At 37.9% G+C, this 18,154-nt stretch overlaps 2 protein-coding genes across 6 annotated transcripts; one reads left to right on the top strand and one right to left on the bottom strand.

Annotated features, from left to right (window-relative positions):
* The first annotated feature begins 371 nt into the window (after positions 1-371).
* On the top strand, positions 372-6,206 carry LOC103716730 (F-box protein At5g39250-like). 5 transcript variants are annotated; one of them, XM_026808544.2, is made up of 3 exons: positions 373-829; positions 4,100-4,154; positions 5,131-6,206. In XM_026808544.2, exon 3 carries the CDS (start codon positions 5,257-5,259, stop codon positions 6,013-6,015), a length of 759 nt encoding a protein of 252 aa, XP_026664345.1. In that variant the 5' UTR covers positions 373-829; positions 4,100-4,154; positions 5,131-5,256; the 3' UTR covers positions 6,016-6,206. The 5 variants fall into 5 exon arrangements, with proteins under 5 accessions (XP_008803119.1, XP_026664345.1, XP_026664348.1 ...); XM_026808547.2 differs by lacking the exon at positions 4,100-4,154 and adding an exon at positions 3,705-3,801; XM_008804897.4 differs by lacking the exon at positions 4,100-4,154 and having other exon boundaries at positions 372-829; positions 5,251-6,206.
* A 2,534-nt stretch (positions 6,207-8,740) lies between these two features.
* LOC103716721 (DNA-binding protein RHL1) lies at positions 8,741-18,154 on the bottom strand. The gene is made up of 12 exons (XM_008804840.3): positions 17,782-18,154; positions 17,567-17,677; positions 16,465-16,551; positions 16,145-16,374; positions 15,102-15,220; positions 14,761-14,957; positions 12,457-12,496; positions 12,287-12,333; positions 12,117-12,165; positions 11,768-11,802; positions 10,562-10,603; positions 8,741-9,320 (listed from the first exon to the last, which is right to left on the bottom strand). Exons 1-12 carry the CDS (start codon positions 18,091-18,093, stop codon positions 9,291-9,293), a joined length of 1,299 nt encoding a protein of 432 aa, XP_008803062.1. The 5' UTR covers positions 18,094-18,154; the 3' UTR covers positions 8,741-9,290.

Raw genomic sequence — 18,154 nt, 5'->3', positions numbered from 1 at the left:
ACTCGGCGAGTATTACACGAGAGGCCATTTTGTGTCACGAATATGTAGATACTACTGCACATCCCACACACAGGAATCCTTCTTCGCAGGTTACTTGGCAGTCTCCACACCATGATATATAAAGCCTAGTACTGACGGCTCCACACGTTTGTACTGAAGGCTTCCTAGGAACGGATAAGATATCCAGCTACATCGTGCTTATCATATTGGAAAGTTGGGACCACTTGGACTTCTATAAGCAAGCTTCAGTTTAAAACCAAACCAATAGGGTAAACCACGGATTTGCCAAATTACCTCATGTCATGTTGGGTTCGGAGCCAATTTTTTTTTTTTTTTTTGGATATATCGATTGCTCATACTAATCTCACATGAGCATAGCCAATTGAATCATTAAAAAGTAAACTGTATAGCGGTGGAGGAAGGCACAACACTCTTGTGGCATGTTGGGATTCGTAGCCAGTTTTTAACCGCGTAACAGTTCTCCTTTCACGTGCCAAAACCGCCGAATTACCTCGTGCGGCGTTCGATTGGGAGCCCGTTTTCAACAGCGTAACAGACTAACGATACTCATTTCACGGTCGTGTCATCCTCGAGAGCTTCAACCCCAACTCCTCTCGTTCTCGTCCGCCCTCTTCCTCCTCCATCCCTCTCCCATTCCTGTCCTTCCTCAAGAACGTCTGTACTGCGCTCCAGCTGTCAGGTCGCAGGCGAAGGAGCTCCGATCATCCCTCCAGCGGACCGATCTCGCACTCGCCCATTCGATCTCGGTCGGCCAGCCGGCGTCTCCGATCTCACCTCCGCGCTCCGATCTCACCTCCGCGCTCCGATCGTATGCGTCTACCCCCCGTCCCCCCTTCTTTTTCTGGCTTCGTCTCTCCGACGAGAGCCTTTCCATCTCCTCTCCTCGGTTTTTTCCTAAACCCTTCATGTCTAACCCGAACCCTAACCGACAACAATCATAGTATGATCTCTGGCTGCTGAAAATCCAGCACATCGGTAGTAGTTGTGTTAATTTAGAAATTTATTATGGCTATTGTTTGCTGAATTGTTACTTAATTGTTGTGATTGATTGATATTCCTTAGTGCTCTCAATTTCGTGGATTTTTAGGCAATGTGCTCTTTTTCGTAAATACCTAGATGTATCTATGCATGTGAGTTTTTTGTGTTTCTGCTTGGTTCGCTATAAAATGCTTTTTGATAGCTAAAGTAAGATTGTGGCCTTTATCTAGGTGAGGTTTTGAGGTGGAGGTTATGACTAGACATTGGTTATCGAATATGGCTTTCTTGACATCTTTGAGGATAATGTGTCTCTCTTGTTCGTGTTGCTTAGCTGCTTATCGTCCTTTGTGAGCTTATGAAGGTTAAGGATTTCGGGACTTTGATTTTGTGCTTTTGGATTTTATGGCAATGTTTTCCAATATTAAACTATGGCATTGAGCAGATTTGTTCTGAATTCTGATGCAAACTTGGATGAACCATTTTTTAGCCTTTGTCGGTAGTTAAAAGTTGTGGTCTGTATTTATTCGTATCTGTATCTCCTTAGCACCAAGGGAGTCAAAGGAACGACAGGTTTCAGTATATGATCAGGTGTTAATGCTAAGATTTAATGTCTTTGATGTATTTGAATTGTTTGGCGCCTCTCAATTTTTAATGTGCCCAGTAGTATTCTGCGGTAGTCTGTGTTGGGGAAGGAAAGATAACTTTTCCCAGAAACTTGTATATTTATTGTTACTTAATTTCCTTATTTACTTCATTTCTCATCATTATTGGTTATTGGTTTAGAACACTAGAAAATGGAAATCCATTGTCATATTTGTATATAACTTTTAGCTAAAAAAAAATCTGTGGGCGGACATATATAGTCTCTTAGATCTCAGACAGTTCAAGTTTTTAACATTTGTATCTCTTGGCTATAAATATATGCTCTGACATACCATTCTTCCATTTCAGCCCTTGGTTCATCCACTCAATGAGTTTTTGGCACTCCAATCATTTCTAGCAGTTCTTCAACTCTCTCTAACAACCTCCAGCTTTCGAATTTACATATTTCCTTTTCAGTCTGTTCACTGCAAATTATTCATGCTTGGGGCCATGTATTTCGGGTTCTAACTTCATGTCTTAGTTTTTTGGTCAATCTGGTTCTCTTGCTGGAGAATATTTTATTTTTGCTCGCTTAAATTATGCTTAGATATTCTGATTTACATGTCTTTTTCAATCTGTTGATTGTAGAGTATTCATGCTTGCTTCCATGTATTTCGGGCCTTAACTTCATGTTTTAGTTTTTTGGTCAATATAGTTCTTTTGCTGGAGATATCCTTTTTTTGTTGCTTGCCTAAGTTATGCTTAGCTCTAACCTTTTGTTCATTAATTATGATGCGATGTAGTTTTGGACAGAAGGCAAACAAAAAAAAACTGTCTCATTCTTCAAAAAGAATTCTTGAAGTCATTATTAATAAGTGATTTTTTTATTTTTTTTTGGTTCTACGTTGCATGCCTGATTATTTGGTCATTTAGGTTCCATAAAGCTAATTCAAGATATATAAGAGTATATGTTGTTATCAACTGATTTCACAAGGATACCCTCCTGAAATTTAGACTTAATATGTTGTCATATAAATTCCTTGAAACCAAGAGTCAATTATAAAAAGGAAAAAAGTTCTATAATATATGTATAAAATACATATATACATGTGTTTATGTCTATGTATCAATATATAGTGGTGAATACTGATTGATTCTTGCATTTATTCGGTTAGAATCTTAATTGAGCTAAGTTTATGCTACAGTGCTACATTGTTGCATTTCAGTATTGCCATGAATGATGCTTATACGTGTTACCAATGTTGTTTTCTGGTACTAGTATATACTAGATCGGTGTGCTAAATATTGTCTTGGGCTAGCATGTATTAATATGTTAACATCCCATTGTAATTATTGTACTAATAATATCATAATGTTATTCATTATGTAAGAATGGGGGGCTATGATTATGACTTTTTGGACTTGGAAGTAGAAACTGTAGCAATATTTGTTATGGTTGCTGCCTATGCTGCACTTGTGTGCTATATGAGTTGCTTTTGGATTACCCATGAACTAGTGGTCAGTAGGGAGATGGAGGCAAAGCTACAAGACTAGGCTACACTGTAGTATGGGTGCTAGATGCATCAAAATGATGTGGATGAGAAAGGCTCTCTTCTTTAAGCTACATTCCATATAACATCTGAGGTGTCTTCTAGGGATGCTAAATGTTGGGGTCAAAGAGCAAGTGGTGATGTTCCCCTGCACAGTAGGACACAATGTCATGAATGGAGTTATTGGATACAATTCCATTCAGTCCAGATAGACTATTAGCTGGAAGTAGTTGATTCATGTTGATTCAGTATTGTCAATGTACTGCTGAAGCATCAGCCATTAGATGACTCTATCAGCGTTCTTGATGTAATATAGACATGCTGGTGTTGAGACATGCATAGGCATACACTCTTGCCATTTCTGTAGACACCAATTCCTTCAATATGAAGGATTTTACAGTTGTAAAATTCTGATATGGACATTGTGAGTCAACTTTGTCAAATGCATGAAGAAACTTTTGGTTGTCTCTGGGACCTTTTCTTACCCACATCAAGTTCCATCTTTTAATCGATTAAACATTTTCTTGTCTAGGACACCAAAGCAAACTAAGTATAAATGTATAATGATGGCAGGAAATAATTGGAAGAATGGGATGAGAGGCAAATGTAAAACTAATTTACTGATGTCGGTGGCTGACAACAAAACTAATGCTAGCTGGACTACTAATTGGTAAAGTTTCTGGGCCATCTGGTCGCTGACCCCATAATGGACCGCCCTTTTTCAGAAAATCATGATCCCTAAAGTATTTCAGTTTTGGGGATCTAATGCTGAAAAGCTGCCTTAACTTATAGCTCATTTCCAGTACTCCCATCTGTTGTTTTTTGCTGTTTTAATGAGATATAAATTTAGTGCTGTTTGAGATATCTTTTCACTTCCAAGTCTGAATACTTCATTTTCTAGTATGTACTTATTATCAAGTCATTGCTCTAGCTAAGTTGCTGACCAAGTCTCATATTTTATTTTCCAGTGTAGTTTCAACGATACGGCCAAATGACCTTGGAAGTTAATATAAATTGATTCTGGTGTGTGTAATGGCCTGGTTTTGTTTTCTCTATGTTGAAATTCTTCTCATATCCTTCGTTTTGTTCTGTAAAAACAAAAATCAACATTTTGCACCAACATCTGCAACATTATTTCGGGTAATGCATCATACCTCCATGCCAGACTCTATGCCCAATTTCTACTAGTACTACATTTGATTCTATCCTGGTGATCTAATTCATGAATAATGGTTGATAGGTCGGTCTTAAAATCCTTTTTTTGGCTGCATTTTATGACTGAAATTATTAGACAGCAGAACTGTATTGTTGCACCGAATAAATTGAGGTAGATTTAGACATAAATGTAGTTGCTGAACTAGAAGACTTTGTTTTAAATATTCGCTAGTTTGTTGATTTTTTTGGACAGATGCATTATGTTCAGAATATCAAGGTAAATCTATGGGTCTCATGTGCCTTGCCTGCTTTATTTTTTTCAGTTAGTACTCCCATATGGGTATCTTGTCCAGACCATGACTATGATTAAAAACCACATCCTTCCATTTGCTATGTGCTATTTCATTCCAATATGGTCACAATAACACTGATCTCTACTGATTCCATGTAACATATCTTTCACTTGGTTTCCTTGATTCTAACAATCTGATTAAGATACAATTGATTCCACTGGAGCCTGCTCTCCTAATTAGACTGTCTTTGAACTTCACTGCACATGATTAATCCGTCCAAACCATTCCAAGCATAAAGCTTCTGCAATTACAATATCAGTTTCAATTAATTGCCTTGCATTAATACATACTCGCACACATACGTGCATAATATCTTCCTCTTTTCTTTTTCCTCCTGCTTGAATGAACAAGTTCCTTTTTCTTCCTCCTGGTTGAATGAATATGTTGATTTGAATTTATAAGCCACTTGAAATCGAATTTGTACTGTTGCTACTTAAGGGAAAAGTTGCCTGCAATGTGGTATTTCTAAATAGAGCATGTTTACTTTGCAGGGGAATTGCTAATCCTGCATTGCCTATTCAGTTCAACATCACAAACTTTCGAAACCTTTGACGTCCCTCTGGATTTATTGTAACTTTTGGCTTCTTTCCTGCTTGGTTGTCTTTAAGCAGTCCAGAATGACCAAAGATTGGTCGCATGGTGAAGTTTTAAAGGCACTCTTTCCTCTACTAGATGGTAAAGACCTGGCCTCGTGCATGCTGGTATGCCGTCAGTGGAGAGACATTGCTAAGGAGGACTACGTTTGGAAGTGCATTTGTGCCAAGAGATGGCCTTCTATCTGCAGAAGACCTCTTCCTGCCCTTAGCTACTTCAAGCTTTTCAAAACCTTCTCCGGAAACCAGCGCCCTCAGCCTCTTCTTCCACCAAGGTTATCCTTCAATGATTTAGAATTCTACATCGATCTTTGGTCTGAAAAAAAGCTGATCTTCTCGGAAGCCATCTCAGGCTCTATGCTCCGGACAGGGATAAAAAACCCACCTCCCGGCATATCTGATATCCTCAAGGTACACCTTGATGGCCCTGATTACAAGATGATAGTGCAAGCAGAGCCAAGGTTCACCATTACTTTGGGAAGTACCATCAGTGTGTCCGTTCTTGTGGGTCGAAAGGATACCAATCAGATTGCATGCATCGTAAGAGACTCTTTCTTTGATTATGTTGATGGCAGTGCCTTCAGAGCACTTGCCTATGCCTATCTCAATTTTTCACCCGGACATCCATTCATATCTGAAATTAGAGCTTGGGTGTCCTTGCTATTTGTGGCCAATGGCAATGACAATGCCATTGATGTGTTTGGGATTGAGATAGACTTTTGTGATGCTGCAAGCAAAGAGCACGAAGTATTGTGGCTTCTAGACATGCTTGATTGGAAATGACCGCTGCATTTTGCTGCTGCCCGTATATAGAGACAACCTTTTAATTAAATGGTGTGTTAAGAACGGGATTATATTTATTATTTTGTAACTTATGTTCAAAGATCATTGCTACTTTTGTATCGACAGTTACTTTGTGGAGATAAACTTTTACTTCGGCTGCAGAAAATATGTAGCAAGGCCGGCCTGCTAAACCTGTCCTTGGCACCCAAGCTCGAGAACCCTGGTATGCCCCACTTGCACAGTCTTGCACTTCTATTTCTTGATGTCGTCTCTATTTTTGTGGTTTCCTGGCTATTATGTCTTTAGTTCCTGCAATCTAGCGACCATATAAAAGCTGTTTGCAATTGGCCCACAAAGGTGTTCATTTTATTGCAAGTCGATCTTGTGTTGACAAAGAACTTACAAGGTTTACTGAGGTTCAACTCATTTAGTTAGCTCTCTACACTTGGATACCATCGTCAAAACATTTAACTGTTTGAAATGATGACTATAAAATCTTACTCTGTGTAAAACATGTTTTACAAAAAAAAATGAAGGCGTTTTTGGTAGAAAATAAATGTAAGGCTTTCATGGACTCGTGTATTTGCTTGTAGTTTTTCCAGTAGGTTTTATTAAAACAACCGAACAAGTATTTTAACCGAACCTACTCATTGTGGGTTCTGTCAGAAGCCACTTTAGTAAAACCTGACTACCAAACGATTAGATTTGCTTTGCTGTAAGGTTATGTCGCTCACTGGGGAAAGAAACCAACTTATGTCCCATTCATGAAAACATGATTAGTGTAAAGGTTATTTGGATATAATTTCATCATTTAAAGTTGATTAAGGAGAAGCATCCCCATGACCATCAGGCATTAAGTGTATCGTGATATCATAGAATTAAAAAATTTTGTTGCATGACCAACCACCTGATATTACAAATTATCACTAGCTATTTCAAAATGCATGTAGAATATCTGCAAGAACTCATGACGAGAAATCGTGTCCAAACTTGCTCAGAATATATCAAGAAAAAAAGAAAAGAAAAGTTGGATTACCCATATAGTTTCAGAGAACGCCTTGCCGTCTTCCTCCCATGTCTTTGATGCTTGTTCAGCTTGCGTGGCAATGCTGCATCTTCAGTTCCTCTCCTACTTATGTAAGTTGTCGAACGGCTCGGCACCATGTCCACGGATCATATACATTGACCTCTTCAGGGATGCTGCATGCTTTTCATGGGTGAATCAAGGTTTGCCTCGGTTGGCAGTAGTCCTCTAAGCCCCTAGAACATTTTCAAGAGCTCGTGCGATCTCTTCTTATGGTGCTGTAGAAGATGAAGCATGTGCACATCTGTGACCTTGTCTTCTGTTTTGGCTTTGAACAGAGCTTCTTATCGGGCTGAGCCACTTTCTTGCTAAAGTCAAATTTGGTTTGCAAACGGAATTTCTAGATACTGTTTGAGTTCAAAGCATTTTCTGATTGAGCCCAGCTTAAACTGGCTATTTATCAAGCTGATCACAAGCCGTTCATGAGACAAATGTGTCATTTGGAGACCCCTCTGACCAGGCAGGTCACATATGTAATTTATTTATTTTTACTCACTAGTCACAAAATCATCCGAATCCAAGAAGGAAAAGAAGAGTGTAATTTCCAAGGCTGGAGGTCTGCAGAAAGAAGGATTTGTGAGTGGTCCGTGTCATTGGATATCTTATGCATATACAGCATCTTTTAGGGACGGACTCCCATTAGTTTCTCAATAACTACTCATCCTGATGGCATCGACAACGGTGAAGGAATCCATAGAGGCGACGGCAGTGGAGAAGATGGAGAAAGAGGCGATCGTGCTTGCGGTGACGGCTCCTCGTATGGTGACTAGTGCGACTGCAGATCCCCTCCACAGGGAGAGAGGACGGCGTTGCAATTATCGCTGTTAAAGCCCAGAAAGGTCGAACATTCCCATGGTCGTGTGTTCGTTGTTTGGTTTCTTTTTATCTTGTCAGGGATGTGGTAAGCTATAGGGTGGCCTCATCTCACAGTGGCACACAAATATCATCCGGTTTTGGGACAGGAGATGGATTAAATGATGCACTAATCGATATTTGGAGATGGTACAATCCTCTATAGACATTTACTCATGAGAATTAGAGGCTAACGAGAAGGGCAAATAGGCTGCTTTTTTGTTTTTTCTTGTATTAGAAAGTCGAAACACAAGCCACATGACCACATCCCAGCAGATTAATTTCCTGTTCATGAATTCACTATCATGAACCTACTTAAAGCAAGAGCAAAATCAATGGAACCGACAAAAACGTGCGTCCATTCCATTATCTGAGCTGAAGAACCAATACTGATGGTTAATATTTCCTCCAAAGCGACCTAAATCTGGACTTGAAGCCAAGTTGAGTACACACCTGTAGTCAATCAATTTTCCAATTAATACTGCCTGCCTCAGAAGATGCCAGGGATTCGTGATGCTGAATAAAATTTCACAACGTAAGCAGCCTACCACATATCTAGAGGAGCTTATCAGCATGCTTGCCCAAAAAAACTACCCCCTTCAAGCATTCAGTAATCAAAGTGCTGATCATAGAAGAGAGGGACCGGACTGCACATTGCAAGCACCCAAATTCAGCAGACAATTTTGGAGTCCCCAATATGTTATTATTTCCACAATATCTTGGATTTGTTGCCTCATCTTTTCATTCCTCACCGGGACGACGACTTAATATATGCAGCTTCCCTTGGAGTATATGAAATGTAACAATGCTTCATTAGGAACCAAGTAGTTAAGAAAACTTGATATTTTGGTCACGTACGTTTCTGAGACAACGCTCATAGGTTTTTAAGCAACTTTACAGGCCCCACACCCCAAGAGTACCTTTTTATCAGATAGATGGTCAGCTCTACGCCAGTTGAGCAGGCACCATCACTTGATTCACCAGTTTCCTGGACCTCTTTGCCAAGATATGTCATAATGCATGGGATCCTGCTCAACTTTTTTGTTGATGTTAAATGCTCTCTAACATAGATCTTCTTCAGGTTTCTGGGCTTCAAGGCTAACCCGCACATTCAGCGAAAAGATTTCACATGAAAGATTGCCAAAATGGAGAATTGAACAGAAGGGGGGAAAAAACTTAACCGAGTCATGAAGTCATGCGAGAACAGATTGAGCAGTAAATGATGATACTCTCTCTCCTGATCGACTACTTCAGCTATGCCCCATATTAGTACACGATCAATGATAGTGTGGCACCTTGAGTAGAGGTATCAGTATTCTTCCATCTCCAGCTGATTGCATCACAAGGCCCAGTCTTCATCACTGTCATCCTGAAACAACAAATTGCCAGAGTTGGAGAGGGCAACTCATAATAATGCACAAGTACATGGCACAGCACAAAACATAAGAACAACCTAGACAAAACCAAGGAACAGAAGATGGCCTTGACCATAAAGAGTGGGCATGTGCATAGACTATTTGTTTGAAATATCCTTGAAGAAGCAAGCCTGATAATGTCGGGTGAAGTGCAAGGTATCCATGAACAAATGGTTGGGCATGCTGTTGGTATTTAGATTCCAAGCATGCAGAACAAATCCATAACTTCCAGAAGTGACTGGGATTTGCCAACATTGTCTAGTGAGGAAGATAGTTTAATATCAATAGTTAAAATGTTCAATATCATATCCTAGGTAGTTACTCTTTTAGTAACATCGCAGATTTACTCTCTCTTTTTTAAGCTATAAATGAGGTCACTAACAGGTACATGAATGAGGTAAGTGGCAGCCTCTGGATTTTTAGATTAAGTCCCCATAGCCAGGTCGGGGAAATAGACATTGGAGCATTTAGTAACAGTTTTATGAAGAGGTTAAAAAAAACCTTAAGGAACTCTTACACTAATAGTCAATAACCAGATAATCTTCTTTCACAAACTAGAATGTAGGAGACTCAGGCAGAAGAGTGCTCATTTCAGAATTTAAACGTGATCTGACTTGTTCTGTTTTAACTTTTATCCGATGATGATGTAACTGTAATAATAGGTTCTGTTTGCTTTGCAGAATATCAGTGTCATGGAATCCAAAGAAGAAAGGAGTATGTTGCAGATAAAGAGCAAAATAAACTATTCAGCTGGATGGTCAGTTAAAGAAATTTACTATAATGGCATGCACTGAACTCCAAAGGGTGAAGGGAGGAATTGAAAACTGTTATTTGTAGATAAACTTTCGACTGCTTGAGAAGTAGAGAGGAATTGAAACAATGGCATTGGTCTTACAGATTAATGTCATCTACTAATTCAACAGAATTGTTTCGGACCAAAGGAGTTGAAATCAATTTTAGAAGACACAATGAACTTTAGTTCTTAACATCAGTTGATGGAAAATTTACCATTTATATGAAAAATAGACCCTGTTGATAAATGAAATGAGCACTAACATAATATGCATGGTGAAATAAGGTTATAATTCTATATATGATTGCAGCATGCAGATACGAAGGATAAGCACAGCACATGTACATGCTGAAATTAACAAAAAGAATAAAAAAAAGGGAAAGAAGTTTAGTAATGTCAAACCTGGGATTCACTGGAGATTTCTTCTATCTCATCATCTTGTACCTATTATAGAATCAACAGTGTTAGGAATAGATAAGATTTAAAATAAGTTTATTCAAATTCAACAAATGAAAAAATAGATAAAAAAAGAATGAGACAGCAGCGACAAGCAAATTATCTTGCTTGTTGTGTGGTAACTGAGTTTCTGACTGAAACAGATCCATCCAAAGTGTTTGACATAAACTTCTACCTTCATGTTAGAGTTGGGTTTTCATGCAGATACCAATGAATATGCAGAGTCATTTGTTATAAACCCTTAACATCATCTTATAGAATAAATTGAAATTTCTGATCTGTTGTTTCACCATGTATACTTGGTGTATTCAGGGAGCCTTACGACTGAGGCACGCGCATTTTGTAACTTTAAGAGAAAGGAATCGGGAATATTGCATCTTTAGAATCAGCATACTAACTGGCATTTTCAAATACTGCAGATGTGCAATAGACAAGGAAGAAAAAGAACTGAAATCTGCCCCATATTTGTAAACATGTCACTTGTTCAAAAGTCACTGATGATCCACCGCACAGAATAAGAATGGTTTGGAAGGAATTAGAAGAAAGGTCCCACCTGTACTGAAAATGTGGTCTGAGCTGCTTAAGGTCTAATATTACTAATAATAGGATGGGTACTTCAACATGAATCCCTGGGTAATATTTCTTTCGAACAAAATATTCACGGGAAATTACTTGGTGCATGCAATTTGCTTTCCATACATATAATTCAATTCAATTTACCAAACAAAAAAATTTGCATAGTATAAAGTTTGACAGCAAGGTTTCTGTCAATGATATGATCACACTATTCTAAACAATCAACATATTAAAATACTTATGTCTCCACACGTAAAAAGAACCTTGAGTATGTGCCTTCCAATATGAAGTCACTTCATTTTCATAATTATTCTTGCATTGCACTGCTCATGAAAAAAACATTATTTGGAAATTTGAACAGAAACAACTGAAAGAACAGAAATTTTTATTGATTTTTATTTTCAATCCCACATGAAAATACAAAACTGTGATAACTTAACAGCATACTTTTTATGAAAAAAAGGGAAAATAGCAACAGTAATCATGAAGCAATTTCACATATGAGAGAAGATGAACATCGTTCGAGATGGATCAACAAACATTGGTTCATTAAAATTCGTTTGTCTTCAATAGTACCTCAGACTTCTTCTGCTTTCTCAAAGTCCCAGTCCCTGCATTTTTCATAATCAGACAGTTACATAAGTTCAACTTGCTGGAGTGCCTAGAATGAAGAGCACCAGACAATTATCTCTAATCTAATGTGATTTTGCAACTTAACCCTTTCAAAAATTTACGGCATTTACTTTCCCCAAAATGAAAAAGAGAAGTCGAAAAAAGCATATATTATGTCATTACCATCCTAGAAACTGAAATGTATAACTTATGCTAAACAACTAGTCGAGCAAATGAATTACGATTCAGCTTGCAACTTATAAAAACTTTGATTAATGAGCATGACCGTTATATTATCAGAACAAATACTGACCACTTTTTTTTCCGCCAGACCGTGCCGGTTTCTTACCAGATTGCTTCACCTACAATACAAACAAAATTCCATATAAATGTGTTGTACCTAGCCGTCAAGATGGATTGTGGGCCACAGTATCAACCTTGGCCATTAACGGAACATAGTCATGCCGATTTTAAGATCCTTACCTGCACTTCTTCAGTTATTTGCTTCCGTTGCCTCTTACCAGTAGGACCTGGATAGCAGAATTAGTCATGAAATTAACTTGAGAACAAGTGCACTTGCATTTCGTTGAGCAAAATGAAGATTCAAGCCTATGGTGTAGGAAAAAAGTAGAAACCCAATCAGGAAAATAAACCTTCAGGTCCAGCAGAGTCCTCTGCTTTGCGCTTAGATTTCTGGAAAATGCAAATGCCGCATAAAAAGATCAGGCATAAAATTAGAGCACGAAAAACAAAACAGCAGGCTTTATATCATATCATATAACTGAAATAAAAAAGAAAGAAAGAAAATTTTTGACCCAAAAATGCAAGATAAGATACATGATACCAAAATGACAAGGCAGAACATTCACTCGAATGGCCTAAATAATTGTTTATTGAAAACAGTAAAACTAAATAGGAATGAATTTTAAAATATACAACTGAGTTTGTATGCACATATATATATGTACAGTGATTAACAGAACTGAGTATGCTACATCATACATGTTCCAGTATCATTTCAGAAGAAATCTTCAAAAAGAAAGATTAACTAGACAACTCAAGAAATGATAATGCAAAGCGATGAAACATATGGATGCTGAAATATCTGGTCAAAATATGACAAGGTCATATAAAACATGGGTACAGCATATGGACATGCACAATGACCATATGCAGTCAGTACTATCACCTATAATTAAAATGTGTCGTGTACATCAAAATCATAATTAATTACAGATGGCAAATTTGCTTGGTAGATGCTGAAACTCAGTAGAGTCATCCTTGTGAAAAAGCCTAAGAGCTGCTTCATATGCCAGAGATAGAACATTAATGAAGCATTTTAATATAAACAGCGAATGCAGTGGCAAAGCAATCACAATATACTTGCCCATGCATAAGAAACCAGATTGTTGGCCCTCAAGATGGCAGACCAGTTGCAATATAGTCATAAGAGAGTAAATGTAACATTCACTGTGGATAGAAGACTAGGAAGCCAAACAAGTTTACAAAGATTCTGTGCATGATTACCAATTTGTCCGAGTGTCCCTAAGTTTTTGAAGTCCAAATCTTTCTTTTCTCTATTACCATTTATCCTGTCCAAATGCATGTGACTATGTACATGCCCACATTTGAACATAAATTCAGATCAACATTGCTTAATATCATACTAGTTGACTAGTTAGTGGTAGTTGTTTAAATTTCCATTCCATATCATGTTATATCAAAAGGAGAATGAAAAGAAAGGAAAAGGAAAAAAGTCTTGACACTTCAAACATATGACCAAATGCTTTTGCATATTCTTTTATTGTTGAAATGGTTAAAAAAGTTTAAGCTTGATCACTTGCATCAGATTGTGGTCTGATGGGAGAAAAGAAAGTTAAGCATTGAAATAGGCTCACTCAAGCAAGACACAATTTCTGGGAGCCCAGGAGTGTAATGTTGTGTTATGCCAAAGTTCCCAAAAGTGTTGGCACTCGATAGTTTCTAGAACAAAGAATTGAGGCAACATGGAGAACCAATCTCATTCTCTAGTACTACCTAAGAAAGCAAGCTTTGGATGAATGTACCATATCAAGGGGAATATAATTATATAATATTTTGAAATAGCTATATAATATAAATATAATATGAATACAGGATATGTTCCTGATAAATAGTTCTCTGAGTCTATGCATAAACAAATAATACAGTCTGCATATAGTCATCATTAGACCATACATGTAATTTAACCCACACAGTATTGCAAAATAAAAAGTCTTAGGTTGAGAGGACTAGGAGTTTGATATCTTGATTTTCAGACATGTCCAATATAAATCATTTTCAAAGTTATGACTAAAAATCTTGAACAAGACATCTCCATGCCGCAATATAGGGATACACAAAAAAGATAAAAGGTGCATGAATTTGGGACCATATGGTACAAATATCAAATCAATGAACTCTATAAGCTAGCACATGCACTGCACAAGCAAAACTTTCAGGCTCCCATGCTCATGAACTTTTGTTTGCATGGAAGCTACACTATAACTGTACAATTTTTACCTAACTTCCTGATGACAAGTCAACATGGTTGGATTAGTCGATACAAAATAAAATATGCAGAAGTGAATCTTTTGGAACAAGGGACAGCTGCCTTTGCATTAGTCAATACACAGCGCCTCAACCATGAGCTCAAAATTGCCAATTGAATGCTAATTTAACACATATAACAAGCAAAGGAAGCTAGAGGATGGTTGATAATTCTAACGTTCAGAAATGCCAGCCGCATATTGTGCATACAGATATCATTGCAACCATTTTAGTACAAATAGCAGTCCAGATATTCCTGGAATGCTAAAGGCATGACAAATAATATGTACCTGCAGATGCAATAGAAACAAACAAAAATCTATTAGAAAAACTTGAGAGAATGAAGAAAAATACAAATCAGTAATTCTCCTGGAGCTGGCACTACTTACCTTATCATCTACTTTCTCAAATAAAGTAGACAAAGTAGCTTGAACCAGGGGACCCTTTTTATTCGAGAGAGTTTTCTTCGGCCTTTTCATTGATGAAGAAGACTCCTCTGTTTTTTGCATTGAATCAATCTTTGTTTCAAAAAAGCCATCCTCTGGAGTAAGAACCGTAGAAGTTGCTGGAACATACCCTTCACTCTGTGCTATAACTTAAGGCTATCAACTAGACTATAGAAAAGCAGACATTTTAAATGCACTTACACATGGAAACAAAGAATTTAAGAAAACCATGCAATACTGAAAAGACAAGGTAAAGAATAATATCGACAATACAAAATGGATATTTCCAACTGTGAAGCTTCTAGTTGCATTGTTGATACCAGTATTGACCATCTCACTCATCATTTCTCGTACTGCAGCATCACTAGCAATGGGATCATCTCCAGAAGATGATTCTGCATAACTGAACCAGAAAAGAGGGAAAAGATTCATTGCCTAAGAAAGGTACCAAACACCTGAAAAAATTATCTAGTATACACATATAGAAGTGAATAATATGCTGTTGACTTCATCTTCTTATTTATTAAGAAGAAGAAGAAGAAGGAACGAGTATAGTTCATGTACAGCAGCCAAAATCTTGTATAGAAACTAAAATAAGAAACACCGTCTTCTTGATGTTAATCAGCAAAAACTACAGGCAGAAAAAAGGTGTTTATTAAGTTCACAATATCTTGACATAATAATGATAACAAAAAAAGAGTTCTAACAGATGGAATCATCTTGGAGTGCCTAGCTTCTTCATTTTAATTTAAACAATACTTTGGTATCAGCAACATTTAAGGTGCTTAAACAGGCTCCCCGAAATTAGGATCTTACTGTTTTTACCAAAAGAGAGGGTGTGTGTGTAAATTCCCAATTTGAGCTTCCTAGCTAAACATATTGGTAAAGCTACTGAAAATTATTCACATCAGTCAGAAGTTTATATTTTTCACAATGTCAAAAAACAAGTACATTAGCCAGTTATGTCCTCAATAATCCAAGGCCATCTCATGAATGATACAAGAAGCAAAATTTGCTCATGGAAAAGAGAATACCAGAGTATAAAGGTTGGACCATATATGCAGCCTTCCATAGTAGGAAAAATTCTGACTACTTTATCAATGATACAAGCAGCAACAATAATATCATGTAAATGCAGATGACAGCAATTTACTTCTGTGGAATGCCGATAATAATGGTTAAAAAAAGAATCTTATTGACCGTCCATAACTTTTTGTGTGGATGTCAAGAACTTAAGGTGCAAAGCTGCTGACAAAGTAAATTAAGTTCTCCTCATCAAGTAAACACCAGCACAGTAATATATAAAATGCAAATCAGAATTCATTACTTTAATTGTTTTCCTGCAGTTCTTGCTGATTGTCGAACTGGAGTTGCTTCTGCCAGATTCTTTGTGCTTTCTTCAGTTTTGAAATGGGAATCCTCGGGCGTGTCACCCTCCATATCAGTGTCAGGGGAAAGTGGTTCTACGTAATCCTTTCCAGGTTTGTTAGCTCCCGATAACTCTTCAACTGTTGCACCAGCTCCCCCTTTAAAGTCACAGTCTGCAGCATGTTTGCCCTGATATCTCAAAACTTGAAAAGTAAATGCAAAGCTTCATACCATCAATATAAATTAAAAAAAGTCATAAAATAATTAGATGAAACGAACCTCACTGAGGTTTTTAGGGAATTCAAGCTTGAGTTCTTCTGGGTTTTCCTCCTTTCGCCCAATCCACCAAGCATCAGAAAACACAATCTGCCAAAATATAGAAGGTGGTGACAATATAGGATGGATGAAAGAAATGAAAAAGGGATATCTTCATGGTAATGTAATTTCGTGCTTAGTGTGGTGGACTGAGTATAATGATCCTCCAACATGGTTGCTTTCATAATTACACTCAGTAAGGAACTCCAAGAAGTCAAAAGTTGATAAAGATGCATTCTTATCCCCATATATATGGAAAATCCAGATAATAATATCTCTCCTTTATTTTCAATCCATAATCAGGTTCCTATTTTTCATGGCTCGGTGCTTAATTTGTTCGGTAATTTATTCATTAGCTTAAGAAACAATTGTTAAACTCAAGCAGTAAGGGAGTCAAGCAATGATGATCAACATATCAAAATTGTCCCTAAAGAGTTCATGAGAAAAATGTCACAACTGTTTCAATAACTCTGTAAGACGGTAACCCTAGAACTTTCCTTTTCAGTAAAAACCCAACAACTTCACAGCACAAAATCCACAAGCTACTAATCTGCCAACTACACTAGTTTATCTCTTTTCTTTCTTTTCATTTTTTTATTATTAATCACTTCCAGATCTATATTCAGCATCTAATTTCCATTTATGATGCTCCATGAATTAAATGAAAGCATCTTTTTCAAGTAAAAGAACTGAAGGCAAACCAAGAAAGACTAGGAAAATGGGATAAATTCAGCATCTTTGTTAAGTATACGATGCATTGTGACAGGAGAATCCAGCAATAAAGATCAAAATGGCACTGGATATGTCCCTAAATAATTTGAACAAATTTTCAAGGCTCCTGTTAGTTCTAGTTTCATAAGATAACCCTAGAAATACCCTTCTTGAGTTAACTGGCAATTCTACTACATTATTTCGTCCTTCTTCTATTTATAATCAACTTCTGATCTAAATTCTGCATTTAATTTCCGCCCACAATGCTTCAAGAATAAAATACATACATCTTTTTTCAAGTACGGAGAAAGAGGAAAACCCAAGAAAAGGAAAAGGAATTGCATCAAACACTAACCAAACTGTCGAATGCATCCTCGCAGACCACACCCTTGGATGATTTCGTGAGCTGGAGAGTCAAATACTTGTTCTTTGGGTACACATGCGTGCCGAACAACTTCATCCGACCCTACAAAACCCACCCAGATCCAAGAAAAACAAGAAAATTAGAACATCAAACAAACCCTAGGAATCAAGAACAGGATAGAGGAGAAATTGCACCGATCGACGGACCTGGGGGAACTCTAGGTAGAGGACGGGGTTCTTGGTGCCGAGGTCGGCGAGCTCACCGACACGGCCGCCCGAGAGGGGGGCCAGGAGGCCGGGGAAGGAGAATAGGTAGCGGCTCTTCCGCTGACCCCGCTTAACGACGTCGCGTCCCTGGAGCTTGAGGACGGACTTGGAGGGCTCCAGAGGGGCGGAGGGCTTCGAGGGAGCGCGGCGGAGGAGCTTCTTCGAGAACGCGAGGGATCTCAGCCTCTTCTTCTCCTCCGTCTCAGGATCCGCCGGCCGAGAGTTCTCCTCCTTCTCGCTCTTTTTCCCCATCTTGGCCTTCCGTCAGGCCCCTCTCAATCGACTGTAGTCGGCGGGAGAAAATAGAGAGGAA

The sequence above is a fragment of the Phoenix dactylifera genome, chromosome 17, assembly GCF_009389715.1.
Source record: "Phoenix dactylifera cultivar Barhee BC4 chromosome 17, palm_55x_up_171113_PBpolish2nd_filt_p, whole genome shotgun sequence".
In the NCBI taxonomy this organism is placed as follows: domain Eukaryota; kingdom Viridiplantae; phylum Streptophyta; class Magnoliopsida; order Arecales; family Arecaceae; genus Phoenix; species Phoenix dactylifera.
This window is presented reverse-complemented; position numbering and strand designations above follow the sequence as displayed.